The sequence below is a fragment of the Haliotis asinina genome, chromosome 6 (genome assembly GCF_037392515.1).
Source record: "Haliotis asinina isolate JCU_RB_2024 chromosome 6, JCU_Hal_asi_v2, whole genome shotgun sequence".
NCBI lineage: Eukaryota > Metazoa > Mollusca > Gastropoda > Lepetellida > Haliotidae > Haliotis > Haliotis asinina.
The window spans coordinates 45,843,480-45,868,110 of NC_090285.1; the positions used below are offsets into that span (position 1 = coordinate 45,843,480).

General features: G+C 39.7%; 2 protein-coding genes and 1 pseudogene across 2 annotated transcripts in view; 2 read left to right on the top strand and 1 right to left on the bottom strand.

The window, feature by feature from the left end:
• The window catches only part of LOC137288087 (glycine N-acyltransferase-like), a 45,809-nt gene that overhangs the window by 6,969 nt on the left and 14,209 nt on the right, over positions 1 to 24,631 (top strand). The gene's annotated exons all lie outside the window — the stretch shown is intronic.
• Positions 3,064 to 4,431, bottom strand: LOC137286671 (uncharacterized; annotated as a pseudogene).
• LOC137287460 (uncharacterized) lies at positions 12,236 to 13,682 on the top strand. Its single transcript, XM_067819769.1, has 2 exons — positions 12,236 to 13,108; positions 13,291 to 13,682. Exons 1-2 carry the CDS (start codon positions 12,656 to 12,658, stop codon positions 13,678 to 13,680), a joined length of 843 nt encoding a protein of 280 aa, XP_067675870.1. The 5' UTR covers positions 12,236 to 12,655; the 3' UTR covers positions 13,681 to 13,682.

A 24,631-nucleotide genomic window follows, 5' to 3' on the forward strand; every position in this document is an offset into this window, starting at 1 on the left:
TTATTTGGTTTAACCCACGTCAAATCTGTCTGGCAATGTATCGACGAGGTAGTTACGTTTGAGGTATATTCAGGAGTTCTTACAACTGATGCAAATGTTTCAGTATGTGCTGCAGATTCCACATGTTTCTTTGCGTCAGAAAAGCTGATGTTCTGGGTGAATTTAATTTTATTGATTTCCATTTGTTTTTTCCAGACTGGACACTCTTTGGCGAAAGACGAATGATTTCCCGAACAATTTGTACACTTTTTATGGTCACTGTTACAGTCTTCTGTGACATGAGTATTCTTACTACAGTGGGCGCATGTTATGGGCTTGGTACAAGTGTTAACACCGTGCCCATACCTTTGACATCTAAAACATCTCAAAGGATTTGGGATGTACACGTCAACTGAAAGACTACAATAACCTGCTTTAGCAGACTTCGGAGGATTTGGCGATGAGAAGGAGAACAGATAAGTATTTGTTTGGACCGTTTCATTGTTTCTGCGGATCGTGAATCTTTTAACATAAATCACTCCCTGATCTTTCATCTCAGAAGCAATATCTAACTCTGACATATCAGCAAACAATCCATCTCTGTCTCTGATTATGCCTTTACTGGTATTCAGAGTCCTGTGGGCAGTGATAGAGACGGGAATTCCAACAAATACTTCTGCTGACATGAGGTTCTTTGCTTGCTGTTTTCTGTTGCATTCAACCAGCAGAGAGCCTGAACGCAAGCGTCTAACGTTTTTAACCTCACCTGCAATGCCATGTATACCCTTGGAAATGGCGAAAGGGTTAAGTTTCATTGGCGTCTTGTCTACAGTTTCTAGAACTAAAACTCGTGGCCAATAATCGATTGAGTTGGAAGGTCGTTGGTCGTCATCATCGTTGTCAAGTTGACGTTTATTGTGTTTTTGGGGGGTTTGGTATTCCATAGGTAGTATATGTTTCATCATCCGAGCTCCCCACCCACCACGGAGTATCACAAAGGACAATGCTAAACACAAGCGGGTCTCCAACTTGCAGCACCAAGGATACTCAGATGATATACTCCAGCAGAAAAACCAAAAGATTAATTCTTCCACCAGATTGGCCCATGAGCCACCGCCTTCTGGGCATAAGACTCTAGGCAGAATTCATGTAAACAAAATTCAAGTCAAATACTATTCTGAACAAAGGGTGCCAAGACTAAAGTTTAAACAATTCCAAATCAAATTTTGTGCAATTACATATTATCTATGCACAGGGCTTGGCATGACCAGCCGATTGGTTGAACCGGGCCCATTCAACCACCCGTCTAGGTGAAGTCAGGGCCGAAGTGGTGTATTGGGCATTAGGAACACTGGTCCTGCTCCCATGCCCTCAACCACCAGGATCCCCTCCTCCACCGACACAGGGCCACAACCCACGGCAAACGGGTTGGTGGACCAAATATCCCCCCGGGTCCACAACGGGGGTGTTGGCGAGCTCTTGGCGTTACCCAGCACCAACCACGAGGAGGTGGCTCGCCACGGGTGCCGCCGCCGCATAAGTATAACCAACAGCAAGACTACAACCAGTTCAATGATAGAGAACATTTCAAGTTTGCCATCCCCTCTAATGCAGTTGTTGTGGGTCCTACAGGCAGTGGTTCATCTATGTTTGTTTACAACCTTCTCATGCAAGGGTGTATACAGCCAGCACCTAACCGTATTCTCTGGTGCTATACCCAATGGTAACCCCTGTACCAGATGATCAGTGAACACTTACCCCATATGAAGCTTGTGAAAGGAATTCCTTACAATGTACTTGACGATACCTTATTGGATGCCAGAAATAATAACATGATGGTGTTGGATGACATGATGCCTGAAGCTAAGGATGACAAACGAATCTCACAGCTTTTTACAAGAACTTCCCATCACAAAAATGTCATCATATTCTTACTGTTACAAAATCTGTTTCCACGTGGAAAAGACTCATGTGATATTGCTCTGAATTCCACTATGTGACCCTTTTTAATACCACAGTGGATAGGCTGCAGGTCCAGTTGTTTGCCAGGCGCATCTACCCCAACAATGTTGAAAGTTTTTTGTCAGCCTGTGAGACAGCTGTTCAAAGACCCTACGGCAATCTGAGAATTGACCTACGACCCACTACTCTTGAATCAGAAAGACTACATCCTAATGTACTCTCTCAAATTGGTGTGCATTCAGCCTCAAAGATAACATCAGGGCACCTATCAAATCTGCTCCCACAGTCAGGACAAACCCTGACCGGCATCAACTCTATAAAAGAGGAGCCAAATGAGTCCTTGAATGAGTTGCCAGCAGACACTCAAAGGTCAACATCTCTGACCCTGTTGATACTGACAGCCTTGACGACAACCTTGAAGACGAGAGCATGACCTCCTGTGACGAGTGTGGGATTGTATTTGAGCACAGCCATGACCTCCAGTGTCATGTAAGAACTTGGTGTCCTGAGAATGATAGTGAACCTTTAAGGAAACGGACAAAAACTGAATCCCTCAATGAAAGTAAAGATGACATCCTAAGTCCTATTGAAGCATCTATAGCCACTGATATTGGCAAAGAGAGAAGTGAAAGGTATAATTGAATACATATGGGATCAGACACTGAAAACCTGTAAGGGCGACATCTTGAGATAGAAGGAGGTATATGAAGATTAAGGCAAGAGTGAGAAATGGAGAACAAACTGAAGAAGTGTTGGGAACAGACATTTTTGGAAAGACGTGTAAGAGCCATCAGGTTCGCCAGCTATTTTGGTTATGGACCGCTCTTCAAGTTTATTTTTAAGAAGGAGAGAGCTCTGGACCCTGACATGGATCATGCAAATATGGATGCTAAAAAGACAATAGTGAAAGGCATCCTCTCCAAGGTGGACATATCCATGGTTGAAGATACAGAATTTGATGAACAATCTGACAATGAACCTTCAGATGATGAACTTTGATAACTCATGAAAATACTTGTGGTTGTATATAACGCATATGTACACAGAATATCTAAGCACTAACAAGAATGTATTTATGTATATGTATGTTTGTATGTATCCCTCTGTTGATGCCTTTATATGTTAAAATGTGTAAATACCACTGCACGGTCTCTTTTCCTCCTGATTCAACAGTAATAGATCTACTGTTTTATCACACAAGAGCTTACTGACACGTAGAGGAAACACACCATCCTTCTCCTCATAACCATACACATACACAGAAATATTGTTTTCTTTTTCAAATTTTGAAATTTGAGACAATGGGACAGACATGTCAATCCCACACTTCTGATTCATAGACAACATATTATGAAACTCTGTTGGACATGATCTTTGAATGATAATGGGTGCAAAGCTGCAAGAATAGACCAAACAAAACATTTCTGACCATTGGTTTGAATATTCAAAATAGCCGTTTTGCTTTTCAAGTAATTTGCTAAAGGAATGAAACTGGATGCCGACAGGGGAACATACTCAGGTGTGTTTATCTTCTAGGTGTTTGATGTGATCTAGGATCCACCCACTCCTCTCAGCCTGAAATTCCTGAGCAGAAGAGTACAACTCGGCTAACTGCTCATTGACTTCTGCTAAGTTTGTTACCCCAAAATTTGTCGTTCTCAGAACAGGCTCAGCCAAATGAGTTTCAGTATTTTCGTCATATTTGATATAAATTAATTTGAGGGTGAGGAACCATTTCATACCTTTCTTCTCCAACAAAAAATCATGAAGAATATCGACAATGTTTGTCTCTTCATCTGCGAGATCATTAGTTTGGTGTGGAGTCAGTGTTGACGTCCTCAGTGTCCCCTCTAAAGCTGACCTTTGACCTCCTCCGTACTGGTTAACACGTCTGGCTCGATACCTCTCACGCCGTCTTACGCAGGAGTCGCATTCGTGAACATTGGTACCGAAAAAGCGTTCACCCAAAGGCCTCCGACATTCCCTTCCATTATGTGGACAATATTCACAAAATAGTTTCCCCGGCAGTAGGCACTTAATGTGCCCACACCAAATACAGGTGTCAAAACGTGCTGGAGGGAAGGTTTCCCCTGACTGCAGACATGGACGTTTAGCTGCAGGCCCTGATGAAATTTGTTTTCTCTTCAAAGTGGACTGCTGACTGCTATGGCCTTGAAGTCCATCGTGGCGAGAATAAGACTTCTTACACTGCTCGCATTGAAATCGCTGGTTATCACGTACGGTGCAAACATGACGCAAAAGGGATTTATTCTGTGTGAATGTTCTATTACACAGATGACAATGGTGCAGCATGGAATGTGTAGGTTGCTGTTGAGTACACTGCTCTGACGTTTTCACACTTCGGGTGGCTAACAGTTGAATGCGTTTTAGGTTCTCTTCGGGATCATTTGTACAGTGGTGATTTGAAGCCCATATTTCCAGTTCTTGTAAGGATTTCACCGTGTTGAGGACATCTTGCTTCTGGTCCATCTAAAAGGAATGTGAAAATAATTGGTGAAAATGTGCACTTTTCTCAAAACAATATTATGTCAGTACATTTGCTAATATAGAAACTATATTATTATAGTACTAAGTGAGGTACATATATAAATATTACAATATATATGTGAAGTTTTACTTTGAATATACAGTTGAAACTAATCGAAGGAAATAGACTGACTCTTTCCTTTAATTGACAGGTATCAGTTGTTTCTGTGAGAGCCGTTCAAAACGTCAGAATTTGTCAACTGTTGGGTTATAGAATTAAATCTTTATCTTATGCAAGCCTTTTTATACCAATTGTAATGGGTGAGTTCATTTTATGCAATATCATCAGTTATATAGATTTATCTTATAGTACCATATCTTACAGAAAAAAGGAAGCAGTATTTTACCCCCTCCATTTAACAATGGAATCGCCATCAAAATACTATTATGGCCTAATTTAGTTTAGCTACCTTAAAACGGAATAATAGTGTAGAATAAACGTTCATTTTAAACTAGTTGTACAGTATGGTTCAAAATTATTGAGAATAGCTAAAGCATTTCATATTATTAAACGAGAACAAATCAGATAAAATTGAATGTATTGTGAAAGTGAACTGACCTTTTCATGTTGTGTAGGTAACAATTTAATATTTTATCAAGTCTCCTTGAGCTTCACGGCACAGTCTAAGACGGGTAGGCATACTTCCTATCAGAGAGGTTAGTGTCTCGTGAGTTATGCTGTCCCAGTATCGGACCACTTCTCTCTTCATGTCTTCAATTTTTGTCAACCCCTTTTGATTCACACATTCCTTCATCATCCCCCAAATGTTCTCAATGGGATTTAAGTCAGGACTATATGCAGGAAATGGTAATGCAGTCACATTTTTCTCCTGAAACCACTGCTTGGCATGTTTTGCGGTGTGTTTAGGATCATTATCTTGCTGCAAAATCCAGTCATTTCCATAAAACACATGTGCACTTGGAAGGAGAAAATTATCTAATATGTTAGTGTAGCGTTGACTTGTCAGATTTCCCTCAAACACACACAGCGGGGTCGTTCCTAATAAGGATATCCCTCCCCATACATGAAACTTTGGGCTGTATTTAGGTCGTCGATACAACGGTGCTGACGCAGACTTTGTCCATATTTTCACATTATTGGGATATACCCATATTGAGCTTTCATCAGTAAAAATCACATTTTCCCAGTCAAAGTTTTCATGTGCCAAACACCACTCAACACGCCTGTCTTTATGTTCTTGTTTCATGAGAGGAGAAGGAATTCCAGTCTTTTTCTATTATCCAAGATCAATCAAATTTCTTCTAACTGTACATTTTGATACAACTGTTGATCTCCTTTCTATCATTTCATACCTGATGTTGGAGATGCTTGCCCTTTGCTTTTTAGACGCTAAAATTCCCAGCCGGACGCGATCTGAGAAGTCCAATTTTCTGGGTCTCCCTGCTCCTTTCTGGTGCCCCAAATCCTTTCCCTCTTTAAAATTCTTCCTAATCCTATACACAGTAGAAAGAGGAGTTCCTGTTCTCTCTGCCAATGTATTTACATCATCAATTCCTTGATTACACAACTCAAAAATCAACCTTTTTTTATCTTCAGCAGACATTGTTGACAGTGCTGAGGAAAATGACGTCTGCTACAAATTCAGGGGAGGTAACTCTAATTGTACTATACTCAGTAGGCCAAGATGAGTTACCTCCCTTATACCATTACTTAGTTTTAAGTATCAGTGAATCAGTTGAGGTGTTAGGATAGCTCAAAGTAAGAAGAAAAATTCTCAATAATTATGAACCAGACTATACACTCATGTAAATGTTGATGCTTCTATAGGTTAGATAAACTCACTTTATGCACTCTACGATATAAAATTAGTGGATCAAGACTTGACTGGACGATAATTTTGTAAACACACTTGGGCTACAGGCACCCGTGAACGGCCACCTCCTCGTGGTGGGTGCTGGGTAACGCCAAGAGCTGTTCACCCCCGTCGTGGACCTGGGGAGATATTTGGTCTACCAACCCGTTTGTCGTGGGTTGCGGCCCTGTGTCGGTAGAGGAGGGGATCCTGGTGGTTGAGGGCAATGGGGGCCTGCAACTGTGCTCCTGTTGCCTAACACACCACTTTCGCCCTGAATTTACCTAGACGGATAGTTGAACGGGCCCGGTTCAACCAATCGGCTGGTCATGTCGAGCCCTGTGCTTTACTTGTATTTGCACAACTCATGTTCTGAGCTATGTTGTTAATGTTAGGCCTCGAATCATTTGGTCTCTCAAACACTACTTGATTTGAAATTTGCTGTGATTAATTTGCGTAGAGTCTAAATGCCCAGAAGGCGATGGCTCATGGGCCAATCTGGTGGGATCTATCTTTTGAAGATACTTTCCTGCTCGAGTATACCCTCCTAATATCCTTGGACCCGTGAAGGTTCCGGGGTAGAATAGGCCTTCAGCAACCCATGCTTGCCATAAAAGGCGACTCAGCTTGTCGTAAGAGGCGACTAACGGGATCGGGTGGTCAGACTCGCTGACTTGGTTGACACATGTCATCGGTTCCCAATTGTGCAGATCGATGCTCATGTTGTTGATCACAGGATTGTCTGGTCCAGACTCGATTATTTACAGACCGCCGCCATATAGCTGTAATATTGCTGAGTGCGGCGTAAAACTAAACTCACTCACTCCCTCACTCCACATATTCGCAAACCATGGTTCAATGATCAATGTAAACAAGCTAGAAAGGAACGGGAAATGGCAGAACACTATTTCCGTCGACACCCCATGGTGCATAATTGGAATAAATTTAAGATTGTAAATGCGAAAGCACGGCGTACTTTTAAACAAAGCAAACGCCAATTAAAGTGTGGAATATGATCCAAAAAATCAAAGGTAAGGGCTCCAAATCTAGTATTCACCACCTTAAAGATGGAGAAACCAGTTATTAACTAATGAAACCGATATTGCTAATAAACTTGGTGAAACTTTGGCAAAACATTCTTCCTCGTCAAATTATGAACGTAAGTTCCAAACATATCAAAAACAGCAAGAAAAGAAAACTATTAACTTTAATTCAGATAATGGGGAAGACGATAATGAAACTTTTTCGTTACATGAGCTTCATACTGCTCTTGATCAGGCTCATGATACTGCTTCAGGAGCTGATAACATACATTATCAACTCCTGAAGCACTTGCCAGATACATGCTTAGAGACGCTGTTACATATCTGTGATAATATTTGGACATCTGGACAATTTCCTTCGTCGTGGCGTGATGCTATCGTTGTTCCCCTTCCTATACCTGGACGTGATCCGACTGATCCTTCCAATTATAGGCCAATTTCACTTACTAGCTGTGTTTGCAAGACCATGGAACGCATGATAAATAATCGACTTGTCTGGTACTTGGAAACAAATAACCTAATAACAGATATACAGTGGGGTTTCCGCAAAAACAGAAGTACAGTCGATCATTTAGTGCGTTTAGAATCTTTTGTTAAGGATGCCATAATTAATAAACAGCATGCAGTGTCGATTTTTTTTATCTCGAAAAAGCATATGACACCACTTGGAAACATGGGATTTTAAAAGATTTACATGACTTCGGATTGCGAGGCCGATTGCCTCAATTTATAGCCAACTTTTTAAATGATAGACAGTTTCAAGTTCGTGTGGGTTCTACCCTGTCTGATCAGTACAGTCAGGATCAGGGTGTACCACAAGGCAGTATTTTGTCTGTTACACATTTTAGCATCAAGATAAACAGTTTATCAAAGGTTTTAAACGATTCAGTTAATGGATCACTTTTTGTGGATGATTTTAACATTTCATGTCGAGGTAAAAACATGCATGCTATTGAACGGCAAATGCAGTTGTGTCTGAACAAGATAAATAAGTGGTGTTTGGAAAACGGCTTTAAATTTTCTAAGCCTAAAACTAACTGTATACATTTCTGCCGTAAATACAAACCACATAAGGACCCTGAACTGTATCTAAACGGCACACCTATTAAAGTTGTTAAGGAGGCCAAGTTTCTGGGTCTTATATTTGACTCCCACTTGACGTTCTTGCCACATAATAAAACCCTTAAAGTTAAATGTTTGAAGGCACTCGACTTGTTAAAAGTTGTTTCCAATTCAAAATGGGAAGGCGATCAAACCACCCTACTTCACTTATACAGATCACTCATTCGCTCCAAACTTGACTATGGTTCCATTGTATATGGTGGAGCCTGTTATAGCAGCCTCAAAATGTTAGATTCTATCCATCATCAAGGTCTAAGATTATGTCTTGGATCTTTTAGAACTTCTCCCGTTGACAGTCTCTATGTCGAGGCAGATGAGCCATCTCTCACTCAGCGACGTATAAAATTATCTTTACTATATGCTACAAAACTATACTCTAACAAATCTAACCCGGCATATAACTGTGTTTTCAATCCTCTCTACGAGGATTTATTCAACAAAAAGTGTTCTCTTGTTCCACACAGAATTAAACCCTTTCTTTCTTCGGCCGGCATTGAGCTGGAAACCATAGCTCCTTCCCGTCTTCTTTCTTCTCCTCCTTGGCAATTGGTTAGGCCACAAGTCGACCTAACATTAACTACATGTAAAAAATCAGAAACTAATGAATTACAATACAAACAAGAATATAATCAATTGAAACATAAATATAGCAATTATAAATCCTTATTTACAGATGGGTCCAAGGACGGTGGCGCAGTGGCTTGTGCCACTGTCATTGGATCCAGAACAACATCTTCTAGATTACCAGATAATAGTTCTATTTTTACAGCAGAAGCAAACGCCATATTAACAGCTCTTAAATATATTCAAAGACATCCTAAGCATAAACAATACATAATCTTTTCTGATTCTCTTTCATGCCTTCAGGCCATTAAAAACCTAGCATGTAAACATCCACTTTTAATAGAAATTATTGAACTTTATAACTATGTTGCGACTGGCCAATACGACATCGTCTTCTGTTGGTTACCCAGCCATGTTGGTATCTCTGGTAACACTTTGGCAGACCTTGCTGCTAAGGCAGCGCTAAACAAATCTGTGACCCCACTTCATATTCCCTATACTGATTATAAAGCTACCATTACATCTTACATCCGTGATCTGATGCAGAAGAAGTGGGACACCCAAGTAGGTATCAATAAATTACATGAGATAAAACCGTATGTTGGTTACACCTACTTGGGTTGTCGGTCCAGATTTGAAGAGGTCATTATACGACGATGTCGTATTGGCCACACAAGGTATACGCATGAATATCTTTTGAAGGGTGAGGATCCTCCGTTTTGCATCCCTTGTGATGAAATAATCACGGTCAAGCATGTCTTGCTTGACTGTGTTGAATATTCCATCACAAGGGACAATTATTTTAAATCAAGAACTATGAAAGACCTTTTTAGTGACATAAGTTCTCATTTAATTATTGCATTTTTAAGAGAATTGAATTTATTGACTGACATGTAAATAAAGACGTATTTTATGATTGGAAGATGAATTAGTAACTGAGATTGTTTGTGGCTGTATCCTCGAGGGGGGTTGAAGTACCGTAAAATTATTGTCCTCCTGAGAGGGTACGTAAGTCCCAAAACATTTGAAGTCAAATTTAGTCTTCCATCGTTTTAGCCGTAGTATTTCTGTCATTTTAATTTGTGGCTAATATTGCATACAATCACCAGCAGCTGAAGGGATGGTGTAAATCCAGCTAGGGACCATGCAAGTAGCAGAAGCACTGTAAGTCCCCATGGCCTCTAGTATGGTGACCTACCTTCAGTTGTTGGTGATCTATAGCCTGTTTTTACATTGTACTGTCCGAATGGTGATATTGGTTTTAACTTTTCATGCTAGTTTTGATTCTTATTGTGATACTCTTAGAGTTTCCCCTAGGATTTTTTAGCAGGGCGCAGCGCCCTGCCCTTTTTATTTTGCGCCCTGCCCTTTTTCTAAGACGCCCTGCCCTTTTCCTAAGTCACCCTGCATTGCTGTTCACGGCCTCGCCAGTTTGACACGTGTCACTCGGTCCGGATTTTAAGAAAAACAATAGAGTTGCTCCCCTTCGCAAGTTGAAGGTTTTCACAACAATTATTTGTCACTGACGATGGTTTACTCACGCCATTACTTGCAAATGTGCGTTATTTCACAATGCCAACTAAGGGAAAAATCCAGAGGAAAAGGGAAGAGGCTGCGAGGCTCGAAGCCAGGAAGTGTCGACGACTCCGTGATTTCTTCGCGAGGTAGATGGCTATGTGCGGTTAATTTCGTTATAAAACATATCTGTAATAAATTGCATGTGACAAGAAAAGATGACTCAGGCTTTGGTAGTAGTACAAAGTATTTAGCATTAGTTTTTTACATTGGCTGTTGGTTAGATATTTCAACGAAATTTGGGTTTGTTTCGACTGATTACCCAAGCGGAAGTGTCCGCCATTTTGTTTCATTTTACACGGATATTTATAAAACGTATAACGAACACAGTTTTGTGTGTATATAAACATTTTAGACTATGCAACAATGCTTAATCAATAATTTATAAAGCACAGCTTTAGAACTTATTGTTATATTTTGAACTGCTTAGTTCAATCGAAAATAACTACGAAGCCATTGTCAGGGTCGCGGTATGGGTTTGGAAATGCGAAAACAAACATACTTATATGAGTGATTTAGTAATAATCTGTTTTCATTCGAGCGTTTACATTATTCCATAACGTGATTCACAATGCTTGCAGAAATATTTTGGTATTTTCTCGTACTGCCAAATTAAACAAAAACTATGATCTGAGTAATCGTGACACTGCAGCCACATTATAGTCACATTTTCTTTATTTGTAACGAGTTTGTGTACTCTGAACTACTGCATTTACATTGCAATCAATGTGGTTTTGCTTTTGTACTTACACTGCTATAAACATAATGCTTAGTAACTTATAATAATTTCAGGCCAAATCTGGAGGAATCAGAAGTAGTTTCCTATGAAGAAAGGATTTCTTCATCAAAAGAATCCGAAACACCTGAAGTGACAGAAAGCAGAACAGTTTCCTTTCACAAGAAAGAGAGAAAAGATGCAGGGCACAAACTGACATTTGAACCCACGTGGCAAGAAGGCAAGCCTTGGTTGAAATATCAAGATGACCAAAATGAATATGGCGTAAAAAAATGCATGATGTTTTGTACTCTATGTCAGAAGTGGAATACAAAAGGGAGAAATGGATCCATGGTATGGAATAAGGAAGGATGCGAGATCATTAGACTTGACAAAGTGTCGTTGCATGAAAACTCCCCTATGCATCAAGATGCAATTTCTTATGGGAAGGATGAAGCAGTTTCCGTTAAGAATGCTTTCCAGAACTTTTCAGGACAAGAAAAATCTGCCCTAGTAGATGCACAGAAAGTCCTATATTTTCTTATAAAGCATAACTTGCCCCATACCACACTCTTTGGACCTTGATTGATTTATGCATTGAACATGGAGCTCCAAACATTGCCAACCTTTACTGTGGTAAGAATGCATCATACAAGGGTCATAGGACAATACAAGAGTTTGTTGAATGCCAAGCTGAAGTAGTGGAAGAGGAAGTGGTGAAGAAAATGAAGGAGAGCAGTTCATTTGGACTCATGCTTGATGAGTACACGGACGTATCAACAAGGAAACATCTTGCTTTTGTTGGGCGGTATGTTGAGGATGGAGAGCCCAAGTTAGCCTACCTTTGTGATCAAGAAATCCCAAATGGTACTGCAGACACAATAGTTGAGTCTGTGAAGGGATACATGGCAGAAGCAAACCTCAATCCCCAAAAGATGACATGTTTTGCTAGTGATGGACCAGCAGTGATGGTTGGAAAACGAAAAGGAGTGGTCACACAGCTGAAGAAAGAAAATCCTGCAATGATTGATATCCACTGCATTAACCATCGACTACAACTTGCCATAAGTGGTGCATTTAAATCTGTGACAGCTATTGGATGTGTTGATGAACTGTTGATGGGTCTGTTTAAATATTACCACTTCAGCACAGTTAGATCTAAAAGCCTGGAGAAAATGCAGGTTTTGACAAAAGAAATGGAACACTCAGAATCTGGAAATCCCACCACAATCAAGAAGGCAGTGCATACCAGGTAGTTGAGTCATGAGAGAGCAGTACACACAGTTAGGCAGTGTTACCCAGCAATTCTTGCAGATCTGGAAAATGCAGTTGGGATGGGAAATGACAAGAGGGCTGGTGACAAGCTTAGTGTAACTGCTGAAGGACTGTACAAACAGCTGAGGTCATATGATATGTTGTACTTTATCCTGCTCCTTTGTGATGTCTGCACCATGTTGGCTAACTTGACAAAGTTGTTCCAGAAGAGAGATTTGGACCTGAGTGTTATTGAACCACAACTTCGCAGCAGTGTTGCTTCACTGAAGAGAATGAAGGAGAAGCCAGGTCCGTATCTCTCCAAAGTTGACCAGCTCACTTCTCAGTATGGTCTAGACATGACCATGAGCAGACAGATGAATGTACAGTCTTCCAAGGATACCTTCCTTGACCTACTGATTGGGAACTTGGAGTACAGACTGCAAGCTACACCAGTCCTCACAAGTCTGTCAGCCCTTGACCTGAGGAAAGCTGGAGATTCCTCATTTCTCACCTTTCATAGAGATGCTGAGGTATGCTTGTAATGCATGATATTCTAAATTCAGTAGTTAGAGTTCCTGAAAACCGACTCAGAAAGTATGCCATTTCATTGTTGATATGAACATTCAATGTCAATCATTTGTAACACATATTTATTATGTCTTCAGTATTGTTAATAGTACAACTAGCTATTTGTATTTTATCTCTTTTACAGGTGTCAGACCTTGCAGAACAGTTCAAGTTGGATACAGACCGAACTCTTCTGGAGTGGAATCAAGTGAAGGAACTCTTCTCCAATGCTCTTGACACTAGCTCCCCTGCAGCCATGCTGAAAACACTGACAAGCCTGAAATCACAACTGGGCATCCTGTATCCATGTATAGTCAAGCTACTAAGTGTTTATGCTACAGTCATCCTGTCAACATCGGAAGTGGAGAGGGTTTTCTCAAAAGTGAAGCTCATTGTTACTGACCACAGGAACAGACTGTGTGTGAAGAACTGCAACAGACTCCTGATGATAAGCATGAACACATCTTCCACAGCTGACATTGACATGGACAAGGTTGTTGCAAAATTTCTGTCCAGGAAGAACAGAAGAATCTAAGTCTGAACATTTACTGCTTTTTACAAAGATTTCTGTACAAAGAATACAATGATGGATATCAACGCTAGACTATTTCGAGTTTTCATTTTTGTGAAATAATTGTGATCTGTTGTGAGCTGTTAAGAACCATATGCATTCGTAAACTACAACTTGGAAGTCTGTCTGTCATTACATGCCCCTTTTGTGAAAAGGGTGCCCTTTTTGACATTTTGTTGCCCTGCCCTATTTTAATCCTGGGGGAAACACTAACTCCAGCTGTTTTACTGTCCTTCGTTGACAGGTTTTTACCATATGTATAAATTTCCTTTTTCCAAGAATGTTCTCGTCACGATATGGCTGCAATATTGCCGATGTGACGTTAAATATTAACTCACTCACTCACTCTAACCCCAATCCATTAAGGTGCTATTCTTGCCACAAATATGGTCACGGATCTAAGTCTTGAAACAATCCAGCTGCATGCCAAAGATGTGCTGGACCATGCGTACAGTAGCGTGTACAATAAAACACCTGTTTGTGTAAACTGTTCGGGTTGTCATCCATCTGCATCCAAGGAATGTCCTTCCTTGAAGTTGCAGTCGAAAACCTCGCGAGTGAAACAGAAGCGAAACGTGTCATTCTTTGAGGCAGGTGATCAGGTCCGTCTTACGCTACCACTGTTTCTGCTTCGACTCAGGTCTCTCAATCCAAACATGTTTCATGTACTTCCGTAAGTTGTCAAACGGACTATACATGGGCTAGAACATCGGCTCCTACATTGCTATCTGCAGAGGTTCAAGCGACACCTACTAAGGTTACTTCCAGTGCACAGACAATGTCTTCACAAACAATAATTCAGGCAAGGCAAGATACATCTGCATCTCAAAAGCAACCATCTAAGTCATCAGACATTAATGTGAAACTACCAGTAAAAAATAGATCCAAACCAAAGTGTGACAACAAAAAGAATCTGAGCAACAGAGCCCCAAAGGGGTTGAATAACCAGGTCCACCTTTTAAATGAGTTTGGATCTCTTGAGGACATGAATGTGTCCGACCATTCTCATTGTAGAACACATAGCTTGTCGCCCTAAAGGAAGGTGAGGGTTAGATCACATGTTCATTCTCCAAAGAAATAATGTTTTCACCAATTATCCAGTGGAATTGTAGAGGAATTAGGACTAATTTAAATGATTTACAGTTATTAGTCCAAGATTTTAAGTCATCATGCGTTTTGCATTCAAGAACCTTATCTGAAGCAGACAGATCATTTTGACCTACGTCAGTTTAATGCTTATCATTGCTTTTCTCCTCCTGGTGATAGAGCTTCAGGTGGATCATCTATCCTGGTGAGACAAAATGTTATCCACAGCCTAAATCCACTTAAAACAAATCTCCAAGTCTTTGCAGTGCGACTTACATCACGGGTTGCTTTTTCTTTATGCTCCTTATACGTTCCATTGTGAGGCCATGGGCAGAGTTAACAGTTAGCCTTACTGTTCAGTTCAGCTCCACCTGATGAGGGGGCTAGGATAAGCCCCGAAACGTTGTGAAAATAAACCCAAGAAGTTGCTATCCATAAGCTTTGTCCTGTATTACTACTTCCAAATGGCTTTGAAGAATCATACTTTAGCTCTTGATTTGTCACTAACTGACTCCATTGAATGACTGACCTATTGAATGAATTTGAATGGTCAGTCCATGACGACCTCTGTGGAAGTGACCATTTCCCAACAATACTAAATCTGTGAATCCATCTGACGTTCCTCCATCAAGATGGAATTTTGAAAAGGCTAACTGGCCTCTGTATGAAATTCTGTGCGCTGAACATCTTAAACCTGAACTTTTCAATAATATTCCTGATGCCATTAAATGTTTCTCAGATAAGCTAAATATCATAGCTGACGAATGTATCCCAAAGTCCTCTTCAGTTCCTCACATACGAAAACTATGGTTTAAAGATAAATACAAACAGGCTAGGAAGGCACGGAAGAAAGCCGAACATTACTTTCGTCGCCTTCCTATGGTCCACAATTTACATAAATTTAAAATTGTGAACGCCAAAACTTGGCGTACTTTCAAGCAAAGTAAACGCCACTCTTGGCAAAACTATGTCACAAAAATTAATTCGCGCACGCCGATATCAAAGGTGTGGAGTATAATCCAGAAAATCAAGGGTAAGGGATCTAAATCTAGCATCCATCATCTGAAAGATGGGAACTAATTATTGACTATAGTAACTCAGATATTGCAAATAAATTTGGTGAAACGCTGGCCAAACACTCTTCCTCATCTAATTATGTACCTGAATTCCAAAATTATCAAAAACAGCAGGAAAAGACACCTATTAATTTCAATTCAGATAATGGGGAAGACTACAATGAAACATTTTCTATACATGAACTTCACACTGCTCTTAATCAAGTTCACGATACTGCTTCTGGAGCTGATGGTATACATTATCAACTCCTGAAACACTTGCCAGAGTCATGTTTGGAGACACTGCTATATATTTTTATAACATTTGGACAAGTGGAAAACTCCCTTTGTCGTGGCGTGATGCCATTATTGTTCCCATCCCTAAACTTGGACTTGACCATACTAATCCTTCTAATTATAGGCCCATTTCCCTAACTAGCTGTGTTAGCAAGACCATGGAGCGCATGATAAATAATCAACTTGTTTGGTACTTGGAAACCAATAACCTAATAACAGATATACAATGCCGTTTCCGTAAAAAACAGAAGTACTATAGATCATTTAGTGCGTTTAGAATCTTTTGTTAAAAATGCCACAATTAATAAACAACATGCAGTGTCAATGTTTTTTGATTGAGAAAAAGCGTATGACCCAAAATGGAAACATGGAATTTTAAAAGATTTACATAACTTTGGATTACGAGTTCGTTTACCTCATTTTATATCCAGCTCTTTAAATGACATACAATTTCAGGTCCGAGTGGGTTCAACCCTGTCTGACCATTACAATCAGGATCAGGGTGTTCCCCAAGGCAGTATTTTGTGTGTCACACTGTTTAGCATTAAGATTAACAGTTTATCCAAGGTTATAAATGATTCAATTGATGGATCGCTTTTTGTGGATGATTTTAATATTTCTTGTCGCGGTAAAAATATGCATACTATAGAACGGCAACTACAGTTGTGTTTAAACAAAATAAATAAATGGTGTCTCGAAAATAGCTTTAAAGTTTCTCAGTCAAAAAATAATTGTCTACACTTTTGTAGAAAATATATGCCACATAAGGACACAGAACTCTTTTTAAATGGCACTCCCATCAAAGCGGTCAAGGAGGCCAAGTTCTTGGGTATAATTTTCGATTCCCATTTAACTTTTCTCCCACACATTAAATATTTAAAACATAAATGCTTGAAGGCTCTGGATTTACTAAAAGTTGTTTCCAATTTAAAATGGGGAGGGGATCAAGCTACCCTCCTTCACCTATATAGATCATTGGTCTGCTCAAAGCTTGATTATGGGTCCATCGTATATGGGAGAACCTGTGAAAGCACTATTGGATTCTGTCCACCACCAAGGTCTTAGACTTTGTCTCGGATCCTTTAAAATCTCTCCCATGGACAGTCTTTACGTCGAGGCAGATGAATCACAATGCCATATAAAATTATCCGTACAATGTATTAAAAAAGTTTTTCTAACATGTCTAACCCTGCATTTAACTGTGTCTTTTATTCCGTCTATGAGGATTTATATACTAAGAAATCTTCTCGTGTTTCACCTCACCAGGGGATCCTGGTGGTTGAGGGCAATAGGGGCCTGGAACCGTGTTCCTATTGCCTAACACACCACTTTGGCCCTGACTCCACCTAGACGGGTGGTAGAATGGGCCCGGTTCTATCAATCGGCTGGTCATGCCAAGCCCTGTTCATAGCTCACTTTTTGCACATTCAACATATTGGGTATTGGTTCTTCTGATTATCAATTTCAATATACAAATCTTTGTTACATTTAATTGCCTAGAGTCTAATGCCAGAGGGCGGTGGCTCATGGGCCAATCTGGTGGTATGGACCTCTAAATTCTGAGTTTCTGAGGACTTATGTCATGGGCCGAACCAGCCTGGCATTTGATCTTTTAGATTTCTTAGCTATTTATGTCCTTATTTCTGGAGTATAACATCCCTGTAACCCTGGTGTTGCAGTCTGGTTTCCGCTGCAGCATCGTCCATGTTGACACTCGATGGCGGGTGGGGAGCAGGGTTGTTGAATAATATTCTAATACCATGGCTCAAAATATGCATTCTGGTTCACCAAAGACGTACAAGCAGAGACATCTTTCTTCGTCATCCGATGAGGAGGTATCCCCTTCAGTGAATGATTCTTGGCCAAGGTTTTTGGTTATTGCAACTGATGATGGGAGTCCACTTAATATAAACCCTTTTGCTGTTTCCAATGGCATCCAGGGTGTCTGCGGAGAGGTAAAGAATGTCACTCGCCTCAGAAATGGTTCCCTCTTGGTAGAATGTATACGACGACAACAATCTGTCAATCTGCTGGGCTTGCAGCATTTTGTTAACAAACAGGTTCATAAGACACTGAATACTTGTAGAGGCATTGTTAGAGACAGGTTTCATTGTTTGTCAGACATGTCGGAAGAGGAAATTGTGGCCGAGTTGAAAGACCAAGGTGTTACTTCTGTGACTTCAGGATTCAAATGTGGTCAAAACTAACACCTACCTTTTCACTTTTTGTATGACAGTACTCCCTAAATCTGTTAAAGCAGGATACTGTAATATCGGAGTGGAAGTCTATGTACCGAATCCACTCCGGTGGATACAGGCCAGTCTGTATGCTCACATTGCAGTGGACCTCATGATTGCACTGATACCATCAAGTGCGCCAACTGCAGTGGTGAACATCTGGCTTCGTCTAAATCTTGCCCAAAGTTTGAATATGAAAGCCAAGTTCTAAAAATCAAATACACAAATAACATCTCTTATTTTGAGGCAAAGAAATTAGTAAATACTCGATCTAAATCTTCTACTGGTCAAACATATTCAGCTACAGTTTCTTCGTTTGCTCCAACATCTGGTAAGAAATCAGTTTCAACATCCTGTCAGACTTTAATATCTTGGGTGAATGCATTTCAGATAACCTTGGATGACAATCCTCCAATATCATATGAGTCTCAACGCTCCTCATCGTCCCAGACAGAATCTCAGCCAGAAGCCATGAATTCAACACAGGCGACAAAAGGCGTTTATCATATTTCTAGCAAAGAAAAGAAAAAAATGAAAAAAAAAGACCAGAGCTCTTCACCATTTAGAAGAGTCACCATCAGGGATGGTTCAAAATCAGTTTGAAGCGCTTGACATGGAGATCACTCTTTCACAAACAGGGTGCAGAAGTGGCGCTACCAAACACGCACGGTCTCCAGTTGAACCTCCCTAGATATTTTTATGACATTAGTACAATGGAATTGCAGAGGCCTTAGGAACAATTCTAACGACCTACAATTATTATCACAAGATTATACACCATCGGCGTTTAGTTTACAAGAGACTTATCTGAAGAGTACTGATAAATTTGAATTGCGCCAGTATAATTCATTTCATTCATTCTCACCTGAAGGTGATAAAGCCACTGGCGGTGCTTCTATTCTTGTGAGGCATGATGTAATCCACAGCTCAGTTCCCCTTAAAAGTAACCTTCAGGCTGTTGCGGTCCGGCTTACTTTGCAGATAACCTTTACGCTTTGTTCTTTGTACATCTCTCCTTCTTCAGCTCTTCAGCAGTCGGATCTTCAGGATCTATTCGACCAGCTTCCTAAACCATGCATAATCATGGTTGATCTTAATGCCCATAATCCTTTGTGGGGAAGTGCCGATACCAACAATAAAGGAAAAATTCTTGAAGATTTCATTGCAAATAATAATTTGTGCATATTTAATGATGGATCTGTCACACATTTACACCCTGGTTTTGGAACCTATTCTGCACTCGATCTGTCGCTCACAGATGCAAACATATGTAACGAATTCGAATGGTCAGTCCACGACGATCTTTGTGGAAGTGACCATTTTCCCACAATACTTTCAGCTATAAATCCGAATGATGAACCCCCTGCAACAAGGTGGAATTTTGATAAAGCTAATTGGCCATTAGTCCAGACACTATGTGCTGACAACTTACAACTTGACTCTTTTCTCAATGCCCAAGATCCGATTCAGTTGTTCTCTGAAACTATTCCTAAGGCTTCTGCTAAACCACATATTCGTAAACCATGGTTTACTGATGATTGCAAACAAGCTAGAAAGTGTACTAGGAAAAAGGCAGAGAAATACTTTCGCCGCCATCCTACTGTTCACAATTTTAATCATTTCAAAGTTAATAATGCTAAGGCTCGACGTACTTTTAAACAAAGTAAACGTCAGTCTTGGAAGACCTTTGCATCAAAGATTAATTCACGTACACCAATGACAAAGGTGTGGAATATGATACAGAGAATCAAGGGCAAAGGTAGAAATATTAGTGTTCATCATCTTAATGATGGACCAAATGTATTAACTGATAAACTTGCCATTGCAAACAAGTTGGGGAAAACTTTAGCTGCACATTCGTCTTCATCCAATTATAATCCAACGTTTCAGAAATATAAAAATCATCAAGAAAAGCAAAAACTGAACTTTCATTCTGATAATGGCGAAGACTATAACGAAGTATTTTCACTACACGAGCTGAATACTGCTTTAGCGCAGGCTCATGATACCGCAACAGGCGCTGATAATATCCACTACCAGCTCCTGAAACATTTACCCACTGTATGTCTTGAAACACTTGTGAACATTTTTGATCATATTTGGACAACAGGGCACTTTCCTCCTTCGTGGCGTCATGCCATTGTTGTACCAATACCTAAGCCTGGTCGTGATCATACAGATCCATCGAACTATAGACCGATTTCACTAACTAGCTGCGTTTGCAAGACCATGGAACGCATGGTCAATAATAGATTAGTATGGTTTCTTGAATCTAATAACCTTGTTACTAACATCCAATGTGGTTTTAGCAAAAATAGAAGCACTACTGACCATTTGGTTCGACTAGAGTCGTTTGTTAAAAATTCCATAGTCAATAACCAACATGCTGTTTCAATATTTTTTGACCTGGAGAAAGCCTATGATACCACATGGAAACATGGTATTCTAAGAGATTTACATGAATTTGGTTTGAGAGGCCGTTTGCCAGATTTTATATCCCAGTTTTTAACAGACAGACAATTTCAAGTTCGTGTTGGATCAACCTTGTCTGACTATTATAATCAGGATGAGGGGGTTCCTCAAGGCAATATTTTGTCTGTTACTTTATTCAGTATAAAAATCAATAGCCTCTCAAAAGTTTTAAATGACTCAATAGATGGCTCATTGTTTGTGGATGATTTTAACGTTTCATGTCGTGGTAAAAATATGCATAAAATTGAGAGACAATTACAGATGTGTTTAAATAAAATTCATAAATGGTCACTTGAGAATGGCTTTAAATTTTCACAAATAAAGACCAAATGTATACATTTCTGTCGGAAATATAAGCCTCATAAGGATTCCGAACTGTTCTTGGATGGCTTTCCAATTAACGTTGTAAAGGAAGCCATGTTTCTGGGACTGGTTTTTGACAAACATTTGACCTTTCTACCACATATTAAGTATCTTAAGAATATATGTCTGAAGGCATTAGATCTATTAAAAGTCGTGTCCAGTTCAAAGTGGGGAGGGGATCAGACTACCCTCCTTCATTTATACAGATCACTCATCCGGTCGAAACTTGATTATGCCTGCATCGTATATGGTGGAGCCTGTAAAAGCAACCTAAAGCTATTAGATTCTGTCCACCACCAAGGCCTGAGGCTTTGTCTTGGGTCTTTCAGAACATCTCCCATTGACAGTCTCCATGTTGAGGCCGATGAGCCGTCTTTGAAACTTCGCCGTATCAAATTGTCTTTATAATATATCACAAAGTTATTTTCTAATGAATCCAATCCTGCTCATAACTGCGTTTTTAATCCTCTTTATGAGGATTTGTATAATAAAAATCTTCACTTGTTCCACCTCTTGGGATAAGAATCCAACAATTCATTTCTGCCGCCGGCATTCAGCTGGAGAATATTTCTCTTTCCCGGCTTTTTTTTCTTCTCCTTGGCAACTAGTGAGGCCACAAGTTGGCCTAACACTAACAAAGTTTAAAAAATCAGAAACTAATGACTTACAATATAAGCAAGAATATAGTCAATTAAAACATAACTATAGCAATTATAAATCCTTATTTACAGATGGGTCCAAGGGCGGTGGCGCAGTAGCTTGTGCCACTGTCACTGGATCCAGAACAATGTCTACTAGAATACTAGATAACAGCTCTATATTTACTGCAGAAGCAAACGCCATATTAACAGCTCTTAAATATATTCAGAGACACTCTAAATATAAACAATATATCATATTTTCAGATTCCCTTTCTTGTCTTCAGGCTATTAAGAATATGTCTTGTAAACATCCACTTTTAATAGAAATTATAGAATTGTATAATGATCTTGCTACTGGCCAATACGACATCGTCTTGTGTTGGTTACCAAGCCACGTAGGCATTTCTGGTAACGCAATGGCTGATCTTGCTGCCAAGGCAGCACTCAACAAATCTGTGACACCACTTCTTATTCCATACTCTGATTATAAAGCTACAATTAGATCGTATATCCGTGATCTGATGCAAAAGAAGTGGGACACCCAAGTGGGTGTAAATAAATTACATGCAATAAAACCTTATATTGGGTATACCTACTTTGGTTGTCAGTCCAGATTTGAAGAGGTCATCATGCGATGATGTCGTATTGGCCATATGAGATATACTCATGAATACTTATTGAAAGGTGAGGATCCTCCATTCTGCATGAAATTCAAAGTCTTCGCTTTTTTAATCGTAGTATATGTGTCCTTTTAACTACATGGCCAGATGTGCCTAAATTGCTAGCGACTGAGGGGATGATGTAAATCCAGCTAGGGTCCATGCAGGTAGCAAAAGTAATGACAGTCCCCATGATCCCTAGTATGGTGATCTGCCTTCAGTTGTTGGCAATAGATAGCCCATTTTTACTTTGTATTGTCATCTTTAGTTAAACTGTTGTAGATTTAATTACTAATCTTAAATGGAAATCTGTGATATTTACTGTTCTTCGTCAACAGGGTTTTAGTTTCTTACATTTGTTAAATCGCGGGTTTGGGGAATCAGCTCTCTTGGCAGCTCGGAGGTGTAAATACACCAACCCACACACAACACAAGAACCTGAGTAAATAAACAAGGAGTTTATTACGCCAAAGTCACCGGATCATCTTTACATAATTAGTCACAATAGTATAGGGTACAAATAATTATTAGAACATATTGACAATCAGTAATCAGTTGCCAAAATGCATTATTATTATATGCCATAATCATCATACGTCGATATACACGACACATACTACATAAATCAAGATACATTTTCTAACACATAACATCACCCCAATTTCCGTTGATACATTTTATAATATATCCAAGACAACATTACGCAGTACCTAATGAAATACACAGTGTCGAAAACACTCTATACATTGTACCAGTATCATTCAACACGGGAAAGTATTCCCTCATAATACAATAATTGAAACAATACACGACACGCTCCACGGCAGCCACGAAACCACTATTATCAAATAGACAAAACATGAACAGCAATACGGGGAGCGAGTTGGGTTTTACACCGATCTTAACAATATTTCAGCAATAGCTTGGGACACCAGAAATGGGCTTTACACTTTGTGCCCACGTGGGGAATCGAACCCGGGCCTTCAGCGTGACGAGCAAACGCTCTCACCACTAGGGTACCGAGGGTACCGCTCCTGAACAGAGCAATAGAGAGTATTTTCAGCTTCAACTATCCCTAAGCGAAACATGATATATCCCTGAATAGCAAGTCTAGATCCTAGAAAAGGCTCCTTTTCAATATTGAAAAAATATTATATATATTTTGTGGTATGTAACGTATTATAAGTGATGTCAACAGATAATCGATATACATGAAATCATAAAGATACACTCGTTTTCCTGTTTAAATATCAGAGAATTATTATAAACTTTGTTGCATTATTCAACACTTTTTCAGTGTATCATTATGTTATAAGATAGATACCTATGTTATAAGATACATACCTAACACCTTACCTTGTTTCTAATATGAAAGAGATTTGCTGTTATTTTTAAGAATAACATATTTCCAGCATCAAGATATATTTTCCTTATAATGTTAACATTTAAGGTAAGCTGTCTAACACTAATGAGTGAGTCACGTCATAATGAGAAACCCCTTAGTCACTGAGAGCTGGTTTCAGTAACTCTGTTCAAGATGCATTGCGAACATCAGTGACCAGGTTCTCGCATCATTTGAATGGGGACACTTTCTCATTTACCATGACTTACTCAATTCGAAGTATGCAGGGAGCGACCTCCATATGAGACATTTACACTTCCATTATTCTCATACAGTCGGGTTTAGAACCATCAGTCAGCCTCCCTAGCCAGTGAATGAACAAAAAAATAATTCCCACCCGCTAGCAATATATAGTAGCTAAGTGTGAATGTATAACTTAAAACAGATAAATACATTAGTTTTAAAGCAAAGGAGATAATTCATTCATACCAAGCCGTAACACAAAGCCGAGTTTAACCTGTCTCTTGCTAACGGTAGGAGAGAAGCTGTGAGCGACGATGTATCCGACCGAGAGCTTGAAAAAAACGCGTCCTGCTCGAGCGGCGTCAGCTGATGAAATGACAAACAAGGCAGGTTTTCTGATACAATGTCAGCGCAGCGAGTTCTCTTCTTACGTCCTATTCGGCGCACATCTATGGCAGGCCGTTTTCACATTTATTCAGGAATTACAGATATCTTCAATTGTTTTAAAGATATCTGCATT

Coding starts and splice junctions, on each gene's coding strand:
- LOC137287460 (XM_067819769.1), top strand. CDS start 12,656: ATGGGAAATGACAAGAGGGCTGGTGACAAGCTTAGTGTAACTGCTGAA. Junction 13,109..13,290: donor CCTTTCATAGAGATGCTGAG/GTATGCTTGTAA, acceptor TCTCTTTTACAG/GTGTCAGACCTTGCAGAACA.